The sequence below is a fragment of the Colletotrichum karsti genome (assembly GCF_011947395.1).
Source record: "Colletotrichum karsti strain CkLH20 chromosome Unknown Scaffold12, whole genome shotgun sequence".
Classification (NCBI taxonomy): Eukaryota; Fungi; Ascomycota; class Sordariomycetes; order Glomerellales; family Glomerellaceae; genus Colletotrichum; species Colletotrichum karsti.
The window spans coordinates 554,023-575,894 of NW_024065912.1; the positions used below are offsets into that span (position 1 = coordinate 554,023).

A 21,872-nucleotide genomic window follows, 5' to 3' on the forward strand; every position below is an offset into this window, starting at 1 on the left:
ATTTTGGCTAGGTATATATCTTGGAGTACATGTGACCTACTGTCCTGTATGGTATGCGTGGAATTCATTCTAACAGCAACGCTGATGACTTTTAACCAGGGTATGTATATATGCGTTCCCAGAATCGAGAGCCGGCAGGGCGCCTGCTCAGGTCCCAGTGAGGGGCATGATGAGATGCTTGGATTGGTATTTGTTTTATGCATTTCTCATATTTCTCTTTTGGCAGCCGTCGTCCGGGGGGCTTCCTGCTGGGGCTTAACGCTGGCACCGTCATCGCTACCAACGCCGCTGTCGAACTGCTCCAATCGCAGGTCGTTGACCACCATGTACCTGCTCAGCGTGATCCAGCCGTACCGGAACCACACCATCTGGCTCTTGTGCGCCGCCGTCATCGCGTTCCACGTCGTCGAGTACCCTCCCGCCGGGCCCAGCTGGTTCATGAACACCAGCGCGCTGGGGTGGTAGTTCCTCCTGGCCTCCTCGACCTCCTCGTCCTCCGAGTCGGAGTCGGAGTCGCTGTCGCTGTCGCTGTTTTCGGCCTCCTTCTTCGGCTTCACGGGCTTCGGCGGCGGCTTCGGCGGGTTGCTCCCGGGCGTGCTGACCCAGGAGATGACGGTGGGTATCGTGTCGAGGATGGAGCTGTACTTGCGCACCATCGGGACCGAGGTCAGGGTGTACATGTCGATCGGGGAGCGCCAGCGCGGGTCGGCGGAGAGGGTGGAGATGAAGGCGCGGGCGCCGTGGTAGAGGGAGATGTGGTTCGGGTGGGAGGAGACGCCGGTCGAGTCGAAGGTGACGAGGACGTCGATGTTGGCGGTGGGTTCCTCGCCCGCCGTGCGCTGGCGGACGGACTGGGGCGCGAAGGCGCGCGTGAGGAGGGCGGCGATCTTGGTCTTGTCCCATACGTTCGTCATGGAGTCTTGGAAGTCGCTGTTGGGGGTCAACAAATGCGTGTTCTCGTGAGCGAAATTGCGGATGGACAGGGGACGGAGGAGCTTACGGGCTTTCAATGACATAGACGTCCTGCTCCTTGCGCAGGCCCAGCTTCATTCCGCTCTTTATCAGCTCCTTCTTCCGAGTCTCGCCCAGGCCGTCTGCGTCGCCTATACGAAAGTGATCGCGCTCGTCAGCCATTGCGCTCCGCCACCGGACCCTGTGCGGTTCTTTTTTCCTGCCCTACCTGAGCTCAGACACAATATCTTGACGTGGTTTCCCGTCTCGGGCCGGGTGAGGGCGAGGAGGGTGGGCGCGAAGAACATGGCCTCGTCGTCCGGGTGCGCGATCAGGAGGCAGATGCGCCTGTTCTCGAGGGCCGGGAGGTAGGCCGCGGCGAGCGGCACGAGGCGGGTGTACAGCACGGGCGCGACGGCCACGAGCAGAGGACCCAGGAGCAGAAGCCAGCCCATTGTCTTTCGTGGGTTTTTTTTGGTGGGTTGCAATTGGAACGGTTTCTCGGGGTGTTCGGTCTCGATGTTTGTGGTCTGTCGGTGAGGGCTGAGGGCGGGGTTTTGGTTTTGTGAGGGGGATTAGGTAGGTAGATCGTCGATGCGGTTCTGCGTGAGTCGGCGGGGTGGAGGACGGCGGGTTGCGGGAGGGTCGCGAGTCGCGTGGGAGGAGATGCAGCTTTTTGGGAGAGGGATTTTCGATTTCGAGGAGGCTATCTAGAGGTATAATATCAAACACGGTGAGGCCATTATCTTGAAGAGGAAATATCGGAAGGTCTGGTGGTGTGTGGGCGCTTGTCAATAGCGGCACACACGATCGGCTGACAGCACGTACCGTACCTGGCTGGACCTGGACCTGGCTCTCTGGGCCGTGGACGATTCTGGACCGATTCCAGTGTCCTCTGAATCCCGCCACTACCGGCGGGCGGTGTGTTTCGCGGCCGAAAACCGCAGGCGGTGACAGATCGCGGAACGGGTTCCTTGGGGCGCCAATGCCGCCTGGAGGGGCCGGCGACAGCGCCTCATTGGCGGGCGGGGAGGTCCTGAGGTCACTGGAACGATGACCCTGCAGGGGGATGAAGAGCTGACAGCGGGGAGCTCGGGCTGAAGTGTGTTCTGATGAACGGTTCCTTGGAGCTGTCAGGTCCAGTCTTTGTCAGCTAACGGCACGCGACCAGACGGCACCGACGACGACTTTCCCTGCAGCTATTTTGGTCCGGTGCGCTGGCTGACGAGACGAAGCATCCGATATTCCTCAATTCGATCGAGCAACAATTGAGTTTTCTACGTTAAGACAGGCGGCAAGCAAATCGCAAACATGGCCAAGAAGGGCAAGGAGAAAAAGTTGAAGGACCCCAAAGGCATCCCCCTGGCCCAGCCAGATCGATCAGGCCCTACCGAAGCTACTTTGCTGCAGCTCGCCCAGGAGAGAGGTCTCTTCCAGCAAGAAGACGAGGCGAGAAAAAGAAACCAGAATGTCCCAGAAGGCGCCGTCCGAATCGACCGACCCAAGGCTCAAGTTGGAAGCAATGGAGAGAACGAGGACGACGACGAGGAAGAGGGCGACGAAGCTTTGCTCTCCCCTTTCGTAGAACGTATAATGGACTCGCTGCTGTGGACGGTCAGCCTGGCGATGGTCCACGGTACTCTCGACGTGCTCGTCCAGAACCAGTACGCCATTGCAATTGACTTGCCAACAGTCATCACTCGGACTGTGGTCGCGTTCTTGGGTGAGTGTTCCGGTCCATGACTGCGAGTTGATGGTTCCCTCGACTGACTTACGAATGATGCCAGTTCTCTTCTTCCTATTCCATAACCTCCACGAACACAAGTCGAGCCCGGATTTCATCCCGGGACTGCCGCACCGCTTCCAGCACCCCGTCCGCCAGGCCCTCTTCTTCGCCATGAGCGTCTCCGCCGGGTGCTACTTGATCTACATCACCAACAAGTACAGCTACCTCCACACTCTGAAGCAAGCTCCGACGCTCGGGTGTTTGTGGATTTGGTCCGTCCTGGAGCTCGACCTGGCCGTGTGCGCCGCGAGCTTGGCTGTCGCGGCGGCGTTTTTGTTGCAAGGAGGATACGATATTAAATGACGAGCCGAACACCCTCACCTAGACATCGATCTGTTGGCCGGGAGAGAGCTGAGTCATCGATCGCGGCCTCTCTTCTCTTCAGGGCCTGGCTGCGAGGGGGTCGATGCTTGCCGCGACACGTCGTCCACCACCGGTGGTGAGTCGGCCGACAGTCGCTTCCGGTGCATCAGACGGTAGACGAGATCTTCCAGCCGGTGGATATGAGCTCTCTGCTCGGCAATCTGGCTCTCCATTCGAATAAAGCTTTCTTCGGATCTCGCCTCAGTCCACGTCGCCCGTGACTCCAAATCGCGAATTCTCCTGCGCCAAATGTCAACACACAAATCAGACCAGGGACAGAACAACGCCTACGAAGAAATCATGCTCATCTGTGTGAACTGGACGCGGCCCGTCATCGCCTCCCTCTGCCGCACCAGGTCTAGCGTCTTGGTGCGGACGGGTAGCCAGGCCATGGCCACGTTCGTCGTGAAGGTCCAGCTTTTCGGAACTAGGGTCCACGACGACCCTTGCTTCTCAGTGTCTGAGCCGGCGGCCTTGGTCTCTGCCTCGGCCACCAGCTCCAGGATGCGCTGCTCCAGCTTCACCAGGTCGTCCATGACGAAGGCGCACATCTCGTACTCTGTTTGGTTCTGGTGACGTGAGCTCTCGCCGGCGGCGCGGATCAGCTCGGAGAGCCACGTCGACTCTGTCTTGTACCAGGACAGCGACGCCTTTACTCGGAAATACTCATCGTCGCTGTTGCGGAGGTACGTTATTCTGACATATGCGGCGGCGACAATGGCTACGATGAAGGTGAGGATGCCAGCGACGTTGGCTGCGATGGACAGGGGGCTGTCTGACTGTGTGACGGGATCCATTGGGTTGTATTGGTGGAAGCATCACCGGCCAGTCCTACAGTAGGCCGATTTTGTGTGTTTGACGGGCAGCTAGGGGAGGTGATTGCCTACGATTGATCCAGCTATTCCTCCACGCACGCCTGGAATCTAAGATACCTACGATGAGCTGAACGTGAGAAAGACGAGGCTGAGCCAAGACACTTTCGTAAGGTACGGGCACCACGACCTGAAGGTCCCGTCAGCACGCCCCTGGGCGGTGTGCCACCTTTCCCCCCTTAGCGCCGTTCTTGGCATCCCGAAGTGGGGCCGTCTTGTCGTCCGGGAAACACGTGATGGCTTTCTGTCGACGACCAGCACTCGAGGCCGCTGCGTTTTGTGTAATTTTATGTGTCAGAGCATTTTCTGCAGGTACAGTGGCCAGTTATTTCCCGATTAGCCAGCGGGAGGATATTCAGGCGGAACTCAGCTCTCACTGCTCTGCCTCAAGCCTGCGATGGGTCACGTCACGTCAAGTCTGCTAGGCAGCTCATGACTTTAGTCTAGGTAGCAATATTCAAACTGATGTATTTTTTAGAGTTGCTGGCTTAACCAGGGCCTTCTGTCTTAGGGCGGACTTGAATAAAAGCCGGGTATCTGGGGCTCCAAAAAAGCATGTAGACCTTCCACGGGACAGTGGAGGGCAGGCTCCGTGTAAGTGCGTCGACCCAGCATCTCAGCTATTGGCAAGTACTTACTCATGATCTAAGCAGAAGACTCCATCATACGCATGAGTAACATCACCTCGAGAAAAGCCAGGGACGAGATGTATATACGTGCTGCCAGCTTACAGCTACTTGGTCTTCTGGGGCCACTCCTCAATATCTACACCAGTCAAAGCTGGACTGCCCTTAGGCTTAGACCCCTCGAAGCATGTAGAAAGGCTCGTAAATACTGCGTATGGAAGGCACTGGTGGTCAACCCAAACCGACGTGCCTGCCTTCTTGACTCTGTAAACAAAGACGGTCGAATAAAAAAAAGGCCACCCTCATCCTCTCCCTCGACCTTCTTTGCCCTTCTTCCACCCACAACAATAAATCAAAAAAGGTTGACGCTGAATCATTATTGTCTGCCCTCCACCTTGAGAAAAATCTTTACGCGACCTTACTTCCACCTCAGCCTTTTGACCACCCACCACCTCAACCTTTTCTCCACCCACCACCCTTCCATCACAACCTCTCTTCCTTCTACCTCACAACAACCCAACTTCAACCTCATCACCCTTTGCATCGCAACGCAACCTGAATCACCATTCACCAGTTGTCTTGACCCGATAAAAAGGATCGTGAGCTTCTATCGACCGCGCCGTTCACACGAGCTGTTTATCTCCCACAAGAATCACTTCAACCAGCACTACAGCTTCATTCTTCAAGGTACATCCACAGCTAAGATTTTTCTTACAGTCTTCACACCATTATTCTAATCACCTACAGACCTGTCTCAATCATGTCTTCCAACGAGAGCTCCCCCTACACCATCCCCTACACTGGCGCGCCTGGCCAGCAGGTCGCTGGCGTCATTGTCCCCGCCTCCTCCAAGGAGACTGGACCTGCTGCCCATCCCGCTGCTCCCCAGGACCAGAAGGACCAGGCCTCCTTCCAGCGCCCCGTTGTTGCTGAGGAGCCTTCTGCCCCCAACATGGATCACTCCAAGGGCGAGTCCATGATGATGTCTGGCGCCAATGGTATGGGCGTTACCAGCGACTCCAACTCTGCTTCTCGCCGCAGCTCGGTTGTCCCCACCACTTCCACTGGTCCCTCTGACCGCATTCCTGGTCGCTTTGCCTCTGCCTCTGCTGGCAAGGATGGCATTGCCACCATTCTCCCAGAGCACCGTGGCTCCAAGGACATCCACTCCTCCGAGAAGAAGGAGGACAAGACCCCCAAGGCCCAAGGCTCCCAGTCTCAGGTATGTGTCCTCAACTCCCTCAAGTTGGGGCTTCTTGATCTAACACACTCAGGGCACTGCTTCCTTTGGTCTGGATGGTGCCTCGGACACCCCCAGGGTCTTGCGCAACCCGTACATCATTCCCATCTCGGGTCGTCTCAGTCGCAATGACAGCCCCATGCTCTTCCGCGAGCTTCAGACTACTCGCTTCGAGAATGAGCAGCTTCGTCAGATGCTCCATTCCTCCAACGTCGTGGCCTATCAGTGGTACTGCAAGTGTGTCAACTCTAACAACCAGGTCAACGAGCTCAAGGCCGCCAAGGATCTCCTTACCAGCACCGTCTTGAGCCTCAACTCCAAGGTTCAGCAGATGGATCCTGACATGTACTGCAACCTTCCTGCCAGCCTCAAGGAGATGTTGGAGGACATCCGAGAGGAGTGGAAGTACGATGAGTGGTACAAGGCCTTCATCGACCCTGCCAGTGACGACTACGTTCCCCAGAACTGGATCCTCGACAGCGACTTGGAGGAGGAGGTCCACGGCCTTGGCATCAGCACTGCCTCCAGCCACGCTTCTGACGTCTAAGTCTGAGAAGCAATCTGTAAGTTTCTTCACCACACTGGCCCATCACAGACACAAACTGACAATCACAGGAATCGCTTGCCAGTCTTTGTTGCCACACGCGCGACAGCATAAAGGCTTCTGCGACTTTGCCTTGTCTCCGCCCTGCATTCCTTTCATTCTTTTTTCCCCAAATATCATTACACAGACAGGGCTTTCTTCAGCTTTCCCGCCAGCTCACGCTTCGGGTAACTCATCATGCCCATGTCCTTGTCACGTCGCGCGGCAGCATGCAATCACTTGTTATTGGCTTTGAACCTCAATGAAGTTCTTTGGTCTCCGGATCAATGGTTCTTCTCAAACGAGCACATGCATACTCAGCAGACTTCTACTTGTACGAATTATTACGGATCGACACCCCTTCTCCTACATCGCGGTCAAGGCTCTTTCCCTCTTCTCCTATGTCACACAAACCACCACAGTCATTACCTTCTTTTTCCCCTCTCTCATCATCGCAATTGGCGACCCCGCATAATGGACAACTATGTTTGTCACAGTTTGGCCGTGGGGTTTTGGAACGCAATGGGATACCAACTTTTCTGGGACGGTTTTCTTGAAACCAGGTTCAGGACAGGCAGGTACATGGCGTTGGAGGCTTTACGGATACTGGATGAGAGCCAGTCTGGATGAAGCCATAGCATCGAGCATACAGAAACACAATCAAGTAGTTACACACATTTGGCCATGCTCGTGAATGTTTGAGGACGTGATGATTCACCGGGGAAGCCCAGTCCATGCTGGTGATGAGGTGCGGCATGTTGAGTTCGATAAAACGCGCGCCTCCATCTCCAATCATCAAGACATGGGCAACTTAAAGCTTCATCGAGACAGTCAGATCGGAACAGTCAACGTCATGGTAAGACAGGTCACCGAAGAACCGGGCCCCTCGCGGCCGCGATTCCAAACAGTCCGACGCGCCCGTAACTCCAAAAACGACGTCCCCTGCGGCGAGAACTGCCTCATATACCCCAAAGGAAAAGTAGACCATACCCCCGACGGCTTCCTGGGCAAGGTGGCGCGCTACCTCGAGCTGGACCTGAAGACGCGGCCGTCGAGGAAGACATGGGTAGAGAGAAAGGGCGAGAGGAGGAGACGCGGTGGACGACACGTAGACTGCGAACGACCGAATCGGTTTCACCCCGCTGAGGACGGTGAGGGGGGAGAGGAGCTGCTCGATGTCGACGCGGATGAGGGGGGAGAGGGTGAAGGCGAGGGCGGAGAGAGGGTATTCCCGCCTGTTCCTCCTGCGCTGCCCGCCGGCGAGGTGAGGCCGGCGGATGAGGTTGCTTGGAATTGGAGGCGACTTGACGAGGAGAGACGTGCGCGTCCGGAAGAGGTGAGAGCCATGATTGCCGGACCGGGGCAGATGCAGGAATGGAGGCGGGCCATCGAGAGCGGTGATGCCGGGCGTCTGGGGCCGACGGGGAGGATCGAGACTTTTCACGTTCGCAGAGTCAGACCTGGAGATGGCGACGATCCGGTCGTTCCTCCTCCACGGACAGGACTTATTGGGAGGATTGTGCCTTTTCGGTTGGCCAGGCGGCCTTATCCCTTTCAGTAAGGTACCTAGTGAGTAGGTGCCTGGGAGACCACCCAGTCTTTGAAGGAAGGCGCGTACTTACCCTTATGGTCCACGTTCGTGCCATGGCCTTCAACAATGAGTCGGCGACAGTTGCAACATGGCCTAGGGGTGGAATTGTATGCCTGGTTTCGGCAAAGTTCGAGGGTTCGAACTCGGTAGCTCTATATATATCCTGGAGCGGCTCATTGTTTTTTTTTGTGTTTTTGTTTTTGCCCTTCTTCTTTGCTGGCTTCTGGTGGTACACATATTTTTTTCGTCCACTTAATTACTTTCCATCATATTCTATGGCCATGTGAAGGCAAATGTAATAAAAAATGAGAAGCCCGGCGGTTGATGTCGTGACGCGGGCTGGTCTCACAGCATCCCGTCTCCACCGGTTCCGGCGCCGAATGCAACCTCCCGGACCCAGGGGACCGCGGTGGGCGATCTCCCGCGTTTCCTCCGTTTCATCGTCGACATCTCTTTTTCAACGGCAGTCATCTTGAGCGAATCAAAAAATTTGGACCATCAGGCGGCAGCTCGATCCGTCTCAGCCTGAGAATCCGCCTCGCGAGGCATCCGAACCGTCAGCAGCGCGCCGCCAAATCGTAGCGGCCCAAAAACCCCGCGCGCCTGCTCACTCCGACTCAGCTTCATCGACATCCTCATCACGTCAGTCTCTCTCTCTCCAGTAAAAGCCATCAAACAAGAATACTGACACAAAACAAACCCCTCACAACCCAGAAGAAAAGAAAAGCAGAAAAGAAAAATGGCCTCCGCAAAGCCCTCGCCGCCAACCTTCACCCTCACCCACCCGCCCTCCCTCGAGCCCTACAACCTCCCCGCCAAGGCCTGGCTCGCGGCGAACGACAAGCACTGGGACGGCCTCGCGACGGGCGCGCTCGTCTTCGACGCCCGCGACCGCATCCTCCTCCTCCAGCGCGCCGCGCACGACAGCATGCCGAACCTGTGGGAGACGCCCGGCGGGGCGGCGGACGCGGAGGACGCGTCGCTGCTGATTGCGTGCGCGCGGGAGCTGTGGGAGGAGGCCGGACTGGAGGCGGTGGAGGTCGTGAGGGTGGTGAGCGAGGGGGAGGGGAGGGAGCCGGGCAGCGTGTTTACGAATCGGACGGGGACGGTCGTGTTTTGTCGGTTCGCGTTCGAGGTGAGGGTGAGGGGGGCGGAGGAGAAGACGGGGGAGGAGATGGGTGTGAGGATCGATCCGGAGGAGCACCAGGATTACGTCTGGGCTTCGGAGGAGGAGGTTAGGGCGCAGAGGGTTGGGGGGAAGGAGACTCCGGTCACGAATGGGCAGATGATGAGGTTGGTTTTGGATGGGTTCCGGAGGAGGAGGGAGGAGGGGCAGACGAGGTTGTGATGGGAGATGCTTTGATGCCGAGGACTTTCGAGCCTTCAGCTGGTAGAGCGAAGGGAGGTCGGTGGGAGCATCTACGATGCCATCGTCGGCGCCTTGCACGAGGCTAGATGGTTTGAGGTCGTGCTACGCATGATGTGAACTTGTATACCCAGAGCAACTTTTCTTCTGTCCTGGGGTATAGAGAGACCTGTTGAGATCTAGGTGCGTAAACAGGTAGAAGGAAACGAGATAGGAAGACTTCGTCCGTAGACCGAGACTATAGCGAAAGAGTGCCGCCCATCAAATACACCGAGATATCCCAAACTTCAACATAATATTCCACCACGATCGTGTGCGCCATTTCATGATCAAGGAAAGCCTCCGCGCCGAAGTGAGGCGATATGCTTGTTCGCCTTCTAATAGGCTCCAGTCTTCACCAGAGCCTCTTCGACCGCCATTCCCTCACGATACATCCTGATGGCCTTGGTCAAGACCATTCCAGTCGCGCAGCCCACGAGCGCGACAGCCGCCAGTCCAAATAAGCTGAAATGATATTAGCATGAGTTGACAGCTCTTCACTTCAGAGCTGATCTCGACATCACGTACGAAGTGCTGGAGTCCCCGGCGTTCAGCCAGTCCCGTAACTCAATGAAGGCCATCTTCAACGCAGCTGCCAATCCTCTCATGCCCCTCGCGGCGTGGATCTCAGGTTGCGGAATGACGACGCAGCAAGATTTCGGACGGTGGTTCACGGCCTGCCTCGATTCACGATATCAAACTCAAAGGTTCAGCGAAGTGTCGAGGAGAAGGATGACGAGAAGCAGATTGCGAACTCAGCGAGCTGCCAGGAGTTGCTCGCCGTACGAATGCATCTGCCTCGTCTTCTCATTGCACCACGTTCTCGCGGCAGTCAGCTGAACATCGACACCATTCCTTTCAGCGGCACAGCGGCTGGAGCACCTATGAGGGCCTTCACTTAGGTCTACATTGTTCATGCTTTTGGCACTTTGGTTGAGATGGGTTCAGCAACAAGACGTAAGCCGCGGCTGGCTTGATTGGATCGAATTCATGGGCGGAGGCAGCTTTCCGTTGAAGGGTGGTTCACTCGGAAAACCGACGAGTAGGATCTCGTTTGGGATGAGGGTGTCTGACAGGCGCGCTACTGGTGGAAAAAGCAGCTCTTCGGAGACAACAGAAGGCGTATCGTGGGATTCCACGGGACTTTGACGAACGGGTTTGTTCTGTCCAGATCTCTTCGCGATACCGATTTACTACCATCATTGCGCAGCTGGAAGACAACAGAAGCATGCAAGCCACAGGCCGAAGCAGTCCACTGCGGCGCGAGGTCGAAGTAAATTGGGACACCAACGGACGCCAAGTGACATGCATGCGTATGCGTATGCGTGCCCCTGAGGGACTTCGAGATGGTCGAAAATCTTGGCAGCAGCCCGATGCGCCTTCAGGGTCCAATATGACGAGTGGCGCGAATCGACAAAGCATCAACGGGAGAATTTGAAGCTCGAATGCATGGTCCGACGTGGTCCGTCATTTCCGGACAAGCGCGCTCGCTGTTGAAAGAGAAGACGCCTTTGAACCGAGGAGCTGGGATCGCGTGGCGGCGGCAGCAGTGACTTGCATCAAACGGGCTTCCGGCATGTTGGAGAATTCGAAAATGATGTCGAGCGATGATGCCGGAGGTCCGGAGGCACAGCTCGAGACGGTAGGGTATCTAGGTAGGTAGAGCAATGGAATCTTTCTCAGCGCTTGACACGGGCCGGGCGGACCGTCCGGTTCAGACGGTGGACGGACTTGGCGGCATCAATCGTCATATGCGGCTCTGGTGCTGTGCAGATGGCGTAGGATAGTCGATAGCGCACACTTCGGGGACAGTCATCATGTCGACTGTTGGCGCTATTGTGAAATTGTGATTGTGATGGCTGGTAATGCCCGAGGCATGCAATAGTAGGGCTGCCCGAGGCGGCGCCGCCAACTGCATGCCTTAGTAAGGCTCCTAGCGGCGGGCGTTGGCGCGGAGTTAATTGCCGGGATCTTCAGGGAGATCGATTTGGTGGCTGACAGTGACCGATCCGGCGCGTAAGATCCGAGGAAATGGTGACGGCGGGCAGAATTGGAGCGTCAGGGGCTGGCGAGAAGAGAGGCGGGCGGTGGGAGGGGATTCCATACGCATGTGTGGCACCCGTGGACGTTGGCGACGGGATTGAGTGAGTGATCGGCGGAGGAGCGGTAAGGTGGATGCGGTGGGATGGTCGATGAGGCTGTTTATTGGGCTGTGGTGAGGCTGGCATATCGGGGAAATCCCGCGATCAGCGGCGTTACCCAGGCGGAGGACGAAACGACGATGCAGACAATGAGCAAGGGCTTTTTCTCAATCTGGACGGCGATGTTCTGAATGGGGTTTCGCTAGCGTGTGTGCTGTTGTTGCCCGACGTTGATGAATGGCAATCCAATGGACATTTACCGAGTTCAGGGCGGATGGCTTTGTTGCCTTGTTACCAAGATTGCGGTGAGGTCAGATACCTGACACTGGTCATTTGCTGGTGTTTTCTTAAAATCCATGAATTATCAGGCTGTTAGTTGTCTCAATTGGGCTGCTTTGATAATGCGCGACTGCCAATTGGGAGCTAGGGCGGCATTAGAGGCGGTGACGCTTTACTTTAACCGAAAGAGATGGCAGGTAACATCGTGACTCTCCCTCTTGCCCAACCCAATACCTTTCCAATCTATGAAAATCTCACTCTTGCCTTTTCCTCCTCTAAAGCTCGGCAGACGGTCGAGGAAGGAGGCAATCAGAGGCAGTCGGAAAGCACTTGCAGAAAGTTGCAGCAAGGTGCAGAGGGGTTACGAATCCACGACTCACGAGGCCCCACAATTGAGCTCCTGATGACCTCAGCGGCGTCGATCTTGATCATGGCAGGAAGCAGGGTTGTGCCTTTCCCCACACCTTCCATCCCAGTCCCAACTTTTTAGCCCATGTCCTCTTTCCCTTTTGGTTCATTCCAGTCGACCCTGTCACAAACGGCATGCACTTTTGATTTTTGTCTCTATCGCCTTCCAAATGATCTTCCTCATGTTGCCTGGCCAAGTCTTGGGGAAACATCATCAGCAGCCGGCTCAACCGATGCCACCTTGGTGAAAAAACTATGCGAAAAATAAACCAGCTCAACGCATATCCGACGACCAAGAGCTTAACCACGGGACTCGGATCTACGCCTGATGGTTCGTCGTTCTTCAGCGACAGCCACCGCGGTCGGATCTCTTGCGCCAAATTCTGCTCAACTCTTCCAGCCCATCAAGCGCAGAATTCCATGCAAAGACGTTGCGACACCACCAGCTGTGTACGGATACTTACTACGCACCCAGGCGCGCCGCATCTTGACAGTGACGACGCAGGCGTTCTCCAATTCTTGAATTTGGCTTCCATTGACGACACACTCGTCGCACAAGCAGGCGCCAGCAGGTAAGCTCAGCTTGGAACGGCTCACACGCGCACAGCTTCATAACTCGACAGCCAACCATACGCATGCCATGCTGCACTGCATAACCGCGCTACTGTTTCTCGTCGACTTGAATTCGCGCTAGAGCCTCGTTTCGACTCGATCCAAAGCTGGAGCTGGACAGATACGTCCTTCGAATACAAGACAACTAAGAACATCTACGCGACGGCTCGAATTAGACGTCGTATCCGTTGACTCGCAGGCTTCATGCGACCATGCACCTGCCAAGTCATAGCTCGACCCCTACCAAGAAGTCTCGCGACACAACCTACAGATACCTACCTTACAGCTTGGCGAATAATACCATGCATTCAATCTGATCCGTCATCCGCCTCTTCAATCTCCAACGACGCGGTGAGAGACACGCCCAGCGACTAATATGTCATGTCCTCCTACCACTATCAACATCGCCGTATCACTGCCATCAAGTTAAAGCTGTTTACTACTACCATCGGCCCGCGCCAGGAGTGCCACCTCGTCCCCACATAGACGGGTGCGAATCTGCCGTCTTGGGACTCCAACTTGGCAACTGCTTCAACAGCATCTGTGGTGCAGCAGTCGCTGCAGGGACTTCTGTTACCAAGACGTGCTATGAGTGCCAGATTGGTGAACGCGCCAATATCGCAAAGACGTCAGGAGTGAGCAACTTCACACTCAGCCCCGATCGTTCGGCTTAGGCCGCGAGAAAAGCAGGGCAATGTTCGGTCGGCGGCTAGGATGCCATGCCTTTCCCAGCAGTCTATTCATCGTTCGCCCTGCCACTTCACCGCTCAAACAGTTGGTCGCCTACAGTGGCTTGACGGGCTACCTGGGGACAGCCTTGTCGACACCCAAAGAAGGTGGTTTTTCAACTGCGCTGTTCCTGACTCTTCTCCGATAGAGTGCTTGCAGAATGTTTTCTTCCAAGGTGGCGAGCCACTCACGACTTCGGATTGCATTTCTGTGCTACGTGGTCCCCTGTTGACAGCCCCAGCCGCCAGTTTCAATGCAACAGCTTCTAGGTTAGCCCGGCTAAGTCGGGTCTGTCGGTTTGGAACACCAGAGTTGAGATGGCAGAGATTGCGCTTCAATGCGAAAGGGCGGGAGATGGGAAATGGATAAGCACCATGATGCGAACGAGCGTGCGACGTGAAACAAGACCGTTTGGCGCCGCACGGCTGGGAGTGTTGCGCGCGACGTTTCCGTTCCAACGCCCCAATCGCCCTATTCAGGCGAGCATGTCTAGCACCACGACGTGTCAATTGCCTCTTCAGCAGATGTCTGCATCTCGTCGTTCCACGCGTTCCGAGCTGTCAAGTGTCAAGTTCTCACCGTCTCCGCGGCACGTCCCTTGACTTTCGCGATGATGACTCGGACATGGACTTGGCTCAGGAAGAGAGTGTGCCCAGATGTGTGGCTCATGACCCCGGAGAAGCCAATGGGACTCGCAGGATTCGCCAGGGTCTCGATGGGTTTCTTGTGAGCATGTCGGCCACTCAGAGCTTTTCCGATGCTCAAGACTGGCGTGGTTTTGTGGCCATCGCATGGCGTGGAGCGAACCATGGTAGCGTCGCATGTCATACGGCTCCGCGAATGTGGGCGAGAGGCACCTCACGCTGGATTGTGGAAGGCCTGGACGCAGTTTTCAGCGGGCTGATATTCAACATTGCAGAGATTGTCGCGGAGGTGATGTGATGTTGTGCGAAGTCGCTCAGAAATCAGTTTGCCGTTGCTCGTCTATTGGCGGGCAAAAACTCCGAAGCTCGGCATCTGGGGAGGCCACCTACCACGTCCTAACTGACTTGGTGTTGGTCCATGTTGATCTGTCGAGCAAAAACACAGCAGAGTTGAAGCTACCGATACACTAACACGGATTAGACGCGGCAACACGGCACATCCACATTGGTGAGCGCAGCATGACAACGACAGGCCAATGCTTACTGTCATTACATCGATATCTATCGCGTTGCATTCATTCATTTCAATTTTTTTCTAGAAGTCGGCAACGTCGGCGTGTGGGTAGCGAAAAGCTCCAGCAGCAACACGGACACCGGCAGTGTGGCAGCAGTTCGCGGCGCCAACTCATCCGGCATCTTGGGAACCGCTCCTCGACATCGTCATCATCGCTTGTTTTGGCGCGGGTGACAGAGCAATCATTGCCTGATATTGGTTGCGGATATGCCCTTCGATGGCGGCACCTCCCTTCGTCTGCTCTGGGCAGTGCCTGCGAGCATTGCCGGACCATCGAGCTTATTGTGCCCAATATCCAGGGGAGGCCCCGAGAGGAAGCGACCCAAAGTCAAGGGTAGCCAGATGAAGCAGTTCGGAGGACCGCGTACTGGCTACATTGGAGTTCATGCTTCTTCATTAACAACCCTCTAGGCCGATGCACGTTACGGCGGTACTGCGTACTGAGGGCGCCGCGGATCGCCTTGCATGTGCCAACTGACACAAGACAAGTTCAATTTTCCTGGACACCAGCCACACTGCCACGAATACGGCCCACCGCGTGTCAAGCTAGACCGTTCTCGACGTGGTGTTGATTGGCAACACGGAACTTGAAGTCCCAGGTTCTGCTTACTGACAGCCAACTCTTGAAGAAAAACATATTGGCACTGTCAGCACTTGTCAATTCGCACAGCCAAAAACGCCGTAGTGAGAGACACAACTGCAGGGGCACCAGACAATTGGAATTCGCCCAGCTAAACCCCAGCCGGTCGACCCAGCCCAGACTCCGAGAGACTTTGGTGTTAAGGTAAGATAGCCCACAAGTCTCGTAGCGTGTTACTAACGGTGGAGAAGTGCGGACACTAGAAATTTGAAAGAGAAAGACCACAGAAAAGCATTTGGAAAAGCTCCCAAGCAGGGATTCTTACCAAGGCAATGGCTACATCATAGGTCCGCATTTTGGTCATGTCGGTTTGCTGAGTGTGTTGACACGGTCGAACCGGGAGCTCCCTTGGGATCCGGACCCTGAGCCAGTCAGCAATAGTGTGTGTCTCTCTTTTGTGGCCTTTTTTTTTCTTGCCGAAACCACTCGTTCAAGTTATGAGCGAAGAGAGAGACTGGCCCAAAGAGAAAAGACTGTGGGAAAAGGTACTCTCGACACTGGACTGCCCAGGCTGGACTGGTCTTGGGACTTGACGTGGACTACGTATTGCATCTGGTAACCCATGTCTGTCTGCGGTCTATCTGTGGTACTTTTACCAGACTACGTACGTCTTCGTCCAACGCAGTAATCTTCATCAAAACACACACAAACCTGATTTACTCGTCCTCGTGTTGTTGCGTCTCATCCTGTCTGTCTACAACTCCTGTCTTTTCCAGTGTTTCCGGGCAGCAGAAACAAAAGAGAAACTCGCAGCAAGCTCTCGTATTGTGCCTTGCGTTGGGCCGAACAGAACAAACGTACGTGCAGTAATTACTTTACTCTCAATTCTACTACTACACTAAGCCCGCACACCATCCAAGATACCATTCCATCTCATCCCGCCTCGTCCGCCATCGTAAGGTATTTCCCATTTGCCTGCTGGCCCCCCCCTCCTTCTCTCCCCGTCCCCTGCGCTATCGAATTCTTCTCTTTCTCCCCCTCACCTTCTAAACATCTCATCCCAAGATTCAACCCATACATACCCCCGTCGCCTCGTCTTTTCTTGCGAGCACAGAAAGAAAGGCAGACCGTCCGTTCCGCCCGTTTCCCCCATTTTGGCTTTCCCCTATCCCTCCCCGCAGGAGAACGAGCGCAAATCTCTCTCTCTCAGAGGACAAAGGACACAGGGCGTACACCGCAACCTGCACATCACTCACCGCGACCGCGTCGCAGGTGCTCTTGAATACCGCCCGACATCATCCTTGCAGGGCCAGCAAGCCAGCCCGAGGGCCGCTGTCGCAGCAGGAGAAGCCAGCATCCAATCCGCTGCTGTGTCTATCTCGCCGCCTAGGAGCGACGACAAAGCCAATTCCCACTTCCACGCCTTGCAGCAGGCCCGGCAGTCCAGCCTGTCGCCGTCGAGCAGCGCATACAGAGGTCGGGATACCGTCGCATCGCAATCCCCGCAGTGCCTTGCCTTGCCGTGAGTAACCCTGGATCCGGCTTGCCTTGCCTTGCCTGGCCTTGTCTTTACTCTCTTCTCGTTCCGTCCCCACGCCGGCGAACAAGGGCAAATCAACGTCTCGTCATTGTTCTCTGGCCGCCTCGCCTCGCCTTCCCACTTCCCCATCGTCAATCATCGCTGCCCCTCCATTCCCCTCATCGTTGGCGACATCTTCCCTGTTGCCAACACCTCACTCGTCGGTTCGAGTCCGTCCCTTTGCAGTTGCTCACAGCATCCCCATTCCCCCCATCACCATCAACCCCCACCAGACCTCCCCGAGACTTCTGGCGTCCTGGTAATCCGTACCTGTGTGGCGTTGGCGTTGCGCGCGGGGCTCCCATCCTCTGTCTTCTCACTGAGGCAGTCAGAAGGCAAAACGTGAGATCGAGCCAACACGGACGGAGCTTGACTGGTCCGGACTTCAGTTGCTGCTGCTGCTGCTACTGCTGCTGCTGCTTCGCGTCTGCGTATGCGTCTTGCTTCTGCTGCCCGCTCATCCATCCTGCGGTATCTTGTCCGACTGTACTGGACGGATCTTTCATTGGCCTCCGCTCAAGTGGACTGAAGCCTACCGAACAATCTACTTCCCACACACACGTTACTTTTCCCACCCTCCGATCTCTCTTCCCTCCTCTACGTACCGCCAACCGCTCCGTACCGTACCCCATACGCGCTCATTCCTGACCTCTTTCTCACAGCAGTGCAACAAGACACACACTCCTGTCCGGTCGTACCAAGCAACTAGACTTTGTCTACCTACTCCGCCAAACACAGAAATCAACTCAAGCTTCTTGCTTTTTTCCCGCTCCCATCAGGAGGTCCGAGGGTGGAATGGAATAAGGCCCCCCCGGCTGTCAATGACTGATCGCATGCACGCCTGACTCTGATCACATCGGTACGTCCTGCTTCTTCTCATACCTACTTCACCCTACCTTAGCACGATATACGCAATACCCGTCTGCTTCCTTTTCTCTGGCTCGTCCCGCCTAGCGTCGTCCCCATCTTGTTGTACCTTGCCTTTGCCTCGCCTTGCCTTTCCACTCCCAGTCCAGACCAGACGGCACCATTTCTTATGCCCATGCCTGTCTCCCATGTGTCGTGCTCGCACCGCTCAGCGTCCCATCCCATCACCGCAACATTATTATCACCGTCAACCCTGCATCCCTCCTCAAACCCCCATCATCCCTAACTAGCCCTCGATGCCCGACACTCCTTGACCCGATCTCTTCCTATGGATACCCTCACTTGCTTTTTGCCAGCGCATAGAACCATCTTATGCACCTAATCTGGCCCTGTACCCCAGACACTTTTCCTCCCTACATACTGTACTGTTCCTGAGCCAATCTTCTCTTACAACCACCTCTCTATACCTCAACACAACAACACATCTGTGCTTTTCTGTTATCTTTTTTATATACCCGGCAAACCGCGCCCCTGCCGAAGGTTGAGTGAATGCGGACTTTTTGTCACTCGGCCACTCGTCCATGTTCATGAATCTTCCAACCCGCAGCGTCTAACAATGCCGACCATGACAGACTCGGAGCGATCTCGGCGAACGGAAAACTGGATTCCAACATCCACCCGAGGCGGCGTCTACTACTGTCCAAGATACCTACTAGACCCTCCGTCCACACAACAACAGCCAAGCCGATTGCCAACACCGCCCATCCGCGCTCGCCAAGTCAGACCGAGATCAATACACATCACGTCCTGGCCCTCAGGCTTTGTACCCCACGAACTCCGACCTCAACCAGAGCGCCCCGCCAAGAGGAGGAAACCGTCAAAGGCAGTGTCGCCGACCACCACCTCACTCGGGAAGTCGTCACTCAAATTCAGCATCAAGCAATTTTTCTCGCTCTCGCAGAAGCAAGTCCCGAGCCGATCGACATCGCGTGCGTCAACAGCAACCCTGTCGAGACCGCCCAGCAGGGCACCGAGCTTTCTCAACAGACTCTCTACGTACAGAGAGGTAGATTTGGTGGTTCCGGAGGAAGACACAATGGCACTACGGTCAGCAGCTATGGCTGAGGCATTGCGCCCGCCTCTGCTGAGTGCTCAGTACAACACACCCGGCCAACGAAGCAGTTTGATGTCGGTGCGAAGTGCGAAGAGCAATGTGACATCAATGGTGACCGAGATTCCGAAGCCCGTCGCACACGGCAGCGGCGTGAGCTGCTCGATTCTCATGGCCGAGCCCAACATCTTCCTTACCGGATTCGAACACGACGGTCATCGCCATCACTCACAAGGCGGAACTGCGCTGCTCCGTGGAAAGCTGCAATTGAAGGTGTCCAAGAACGTCAAGATCAAGGGAATCAGCTTGAAGTTGGCGGGCAAGGCGCGGACAGAATGGCCCGAGGGAATTCCCCCACTAAAGGTCGATCTCTACGAGGAAGAGTCATTACGGACACAAGTTCTGACTTTCTTCAACGCCATGAACGATGGGTGGGAAACCGACTACGGCAACCAGTGCCAATACGTGCTGAAGAACAGCTCATCGAATTCGTCGTCGACAAACCTCGCATCCGGATCGCCCCGCAACTCCATTTCTCCCTCGCTTCTCTCGATACCCCAGAACCGCCAAGGTCAAGGCCTTACTGCGAAGGAGCTGAAGCGTCTTTCACTCCAGTCCAACCAGTCGCGCAGCTTCGGCAAAGGCGACAACCCCAATGGCAACCAGGCCAAGGGCTACAAGGTGTTTTACCCCGGCACTTACGAATATACTTTCGAGCTCCCCATCGACCACCACCAGCTCGAGACGACAAAGTTGCAATACGGCTCTGTGAAGTGGGAATTGCAAGCGACTGTCGAGCGCGCCGGTGCATTCAAGCCCAACTTGCACGGTTCCAAGGAGGTGGCCATCGTGCGCGTGCCGGACCAGCTCTCGCTCGAGATGACAGAACCCATTTCAATCAGTCGTCAGTGGGAGGATCAACTTCACTACGACATTATCATCTCCGGCAAATCATTCCCCATCGGCACCAAGATCCCGATCGCTTTCAAACTCACGCCGCTTGCCAAGGTCCAGGTACACAAGCTCAAGGTCTTCGTGACGGAGTCCATCGAATACTGGACCAACGACCGCAGAGTCACGCGCAAAGACCCCGGTAGGAAAATCCTGCTTCTCGAGAAGACCGCTGGAAAGCCTCTGGACCCAGCATACGCATCGTCGGATGTCCGCGTGCTCAATGGCGGCGAGCTGACCCCCCGCCAACGCCGGGAGGCCCGGGAGGCTGCAGCCATGCGTCGAGCTGCCGACGCCTCGCGTCATGGCGTGATGCCGGAACCCCTCCCGGAACCGGTCGACAACATTTTAGGAGATTTGGACCTCGGATTGGAGAGTTACTGGGGTTCGACTGAGATTGAGATGAACGTGCAATTGCCCACGTGCGATACCATGGCGAAGGACAAGCAGCTGCGCTTGCATCCCGACTGCAGTTGGAAGAACGTCAACGTGTACCACTGGATCAAGGTAAGACTAATCCTGTCAAGATATTCACGAACGAAGAGCTAACATAACTAGATCGTCATGCGAATCTCTCGCATCGACCCCGAAGATCCTACCGGTACCAAGCGCCGTCACTTCGAGATCAGCATTGACTCGCCGTTCACGGTTCTCAACTGCCGCGCGACACAAGCAAACACTGCCCTGCCCGAATACTCTGGCCCTGACAGCCTCATGGCCCAGAGTCGCCAGACTTCCTGCGGATGCCCCGACGCCGCGACCATCGCCGGGCCGCCTGAGGGATCACCCAACAACCTGTCCACCAGCGCTCTCACCATCACGGACGCCGCCGCCGACCTCCCCGCACCACCGCAAGCCGCCCATCTACCCGCATCACCGACACCCACACCAGCAGGCGGCCGGTCCTCGCCGCCAAACTCGCAGACCTCAGTCGACCCTCTCGACAACCAGGCGCGACCCATTCACCTCCTGCGTGTACCTTCATACAACCCGCCTGCCTTCGACGCCGAGACACCCCCGCCCCCGGCCGAGAACCAGACCGCCCAGACACCGCCGCCGCAGTACGACGTCATCGTCGGTACCCCCAGCGTGGACGGTCTGGCGGACTACTTTGCGCGACTCGCTGACTACGGCTACGACGAGCCCGAGGAGGACTCCGACTCCGACGAAGGGCCGGCCCGCATCTCAGAGCGCGGCGGCCGCGTCAACGTCGCTCACCCGCGCACGCCGGGCGGCAGGAGGGCACCGAGCCGCAGCTTGGAAATCCAGCGCCCGCCCGTCGAACTCCGGCTCGACTCGCTGCCCAGGCTAGCGCGCCAACCATAAACTACACCACCATAATCCTGTAATTAGTGAAGAGGAGGAGGAGGAGGAGGATACCACGGAAGTTACGATTCGAGATGTTAAATGCCATGTCGGGTTCGGCCATCTGCTTTTTTCTTGGGCTTGGTCTTTACGCATGATGATTACGGTCTGTGGAAACTGTGGAACACAAAAACAAACCAACGCATTATCCCCCCGGGTCTTTTGGTCGGCGCATTCAACACACACAGCACATATTGGGACTGGACCACAATGGCTCATGGATGAGGATGAGGGATTGCTCGTCAGATCCAAGAGCGCTCCCCTGGATGGTGTATTACCTCGTGGCGTTTGTCCGCTAGTTTTTATTTGGATATACCTGGACGACCAAGTCCCGCTGTGTGAATATTGAAGCAAATGAACTTGTATTCAGCTGTCAAAATCATCCCCTTTCTAAATCGCCCAGTGAATTCAGTGAAGCCTGCCACGATAGGAGCAACCTACGCCAGACACGCTCACGATTGTCTATTGCCGACACCGCCGATTCTCCTCCACCCGAGGGCATTCACAACTAAGGTCTTCGCACCCTTCATCCAACACCACCACGTCGTTCGCCACGTCGAACCTTGCACGCGGCATAGAAGACACCCCGGGCGCTCCCGGCCTATCGGGAGCCTA

At 56.0% G+C, this 21,872-nt stretch overlaps 6 protein-coding genes across 6 annotated transcripts; 4 read left to right on the forward strand and 2 right to left on the reverse strand.

The window, feature by feature from the left end:
* Positions 1 to 206: 206 nt before the first annotated feature.
* Positions 207 to 1,406, reverse strand: CkaCkLH20_04552 (GlcNAc-PI de-N-acetylase; the record flags this gene model as incomplete). The annotated part of the gene is made up of 3 exons (XM_038887271.1): positions 207 to 930; positions 1,001 to 1,103; positions 1,181 to 1,406. 3 exons carry the CDS (start codon positions 1,404 to 1,406, stop codon positions 207 to 209), a joined length of 1,053 nt encoding a protein of 350 aa, XP_038747437.1.
* Positions 1,407 to 2,262: 856 nt separating this feature from the next.
* CkaCkLH20_04553 (uncharacterized protein) lies at positions 2,263 to 3,040 on the forward strand (the record flags this gene model as incomplete). Its single annotated transcript, XM_038887272.1, has 2 exons — positions 2,263 to 2,674; positions 2,739 to 3,040. The coding sequence occupies 2 exons, from the start codon at positions 2,263 to 2,265 to the stop codon at positions 3,038 to 3,040; spliced, it is 714 nt and encodes a 237-aa protein (XP_038747438.1).
* A 53-nt stretch (positions 3,041 to 3,093) lies between these two features.
* Positions 3,094 to 3,897, reverse strand: CkaCkLH20_04554 (uncharacterized protein; the record flags this gene model as incomplete). The annotated part of the gene is made up of 2 exons (XM_038887273.1): positions 3,094 to 3,340; positions 3,392 to 3,897. The coding sequence occupies 2 exons, from the start codon at positions 3,895 to 3,897 to the stop codon at positions 3,094 to 3,096; spliced, it is 753 nt and encodes a 250-aa protein (XP_038747439.1).
* Positions 3,898 to 5,358: 1,461 nt separating this feature from the next.
* CkaCkLH20_04555 (uncharacterized protein) lies at positions 5,359 to 6,385 on the forward strand (the record flags this gene model as incomplete). The annotated part of the gene is made up of 2 exons (XM_038887274.1): positions 5,359 to 5,820; positions 5,873 to 6,385. The coding sequence occupies 2 exons, from the start codon at positions 5,359 to 5,361 to the stop codon at positions 6,383 to 6,385; spliced, it is 975 nt and encodes a 324-aa protein (XP_038747440.1).
* Positions 6,386 to 7,223: 838 nt separating this feature from the next.
* On the forward strand, positions 7,224 to 7,982 carry CkaCkLH20_04556 (uncharacterized protein; the record flags this gene model as incomplete). The annotated part of the gene is made up of 1 exon (XM_038887275.1): positions 7,224 to 7,982. The coding sequence occupies one exon, from the start codon at positions 7,224 to 7,226 to the stop codon at positions 7,980 to 7,982; it is 759 nt and encodes a 252-aa protein (XP_038747441.1).
* A 769-nt stretch (positions 7,983 to 8,751) lies between these two features.
* Positions 8,752 to 21,218, forward strand: CkaCkLH20_04557 (uncharacterized protein; the record flags this gene model as incomplete). The annotated part of the gene is made up of 5 exons (XM_038887276.1): positions 8,752 to 9,305; positions 16,595 to 16,906; positions 18,463 to 18,896; positions 18,946 to 20,399; positions 20,451 to 21,218. 5 exons carry the CDS (start codon positions 8,752 to 8,754, stop codon positions 21,216 to 21,218), a joined length of 3,522 nt encoding a protein of 1,173 aa, XP_038747442.1.
* Between the last annotated feature and the right edge of the window lie 654 nt (positions 21,219 to 21,872).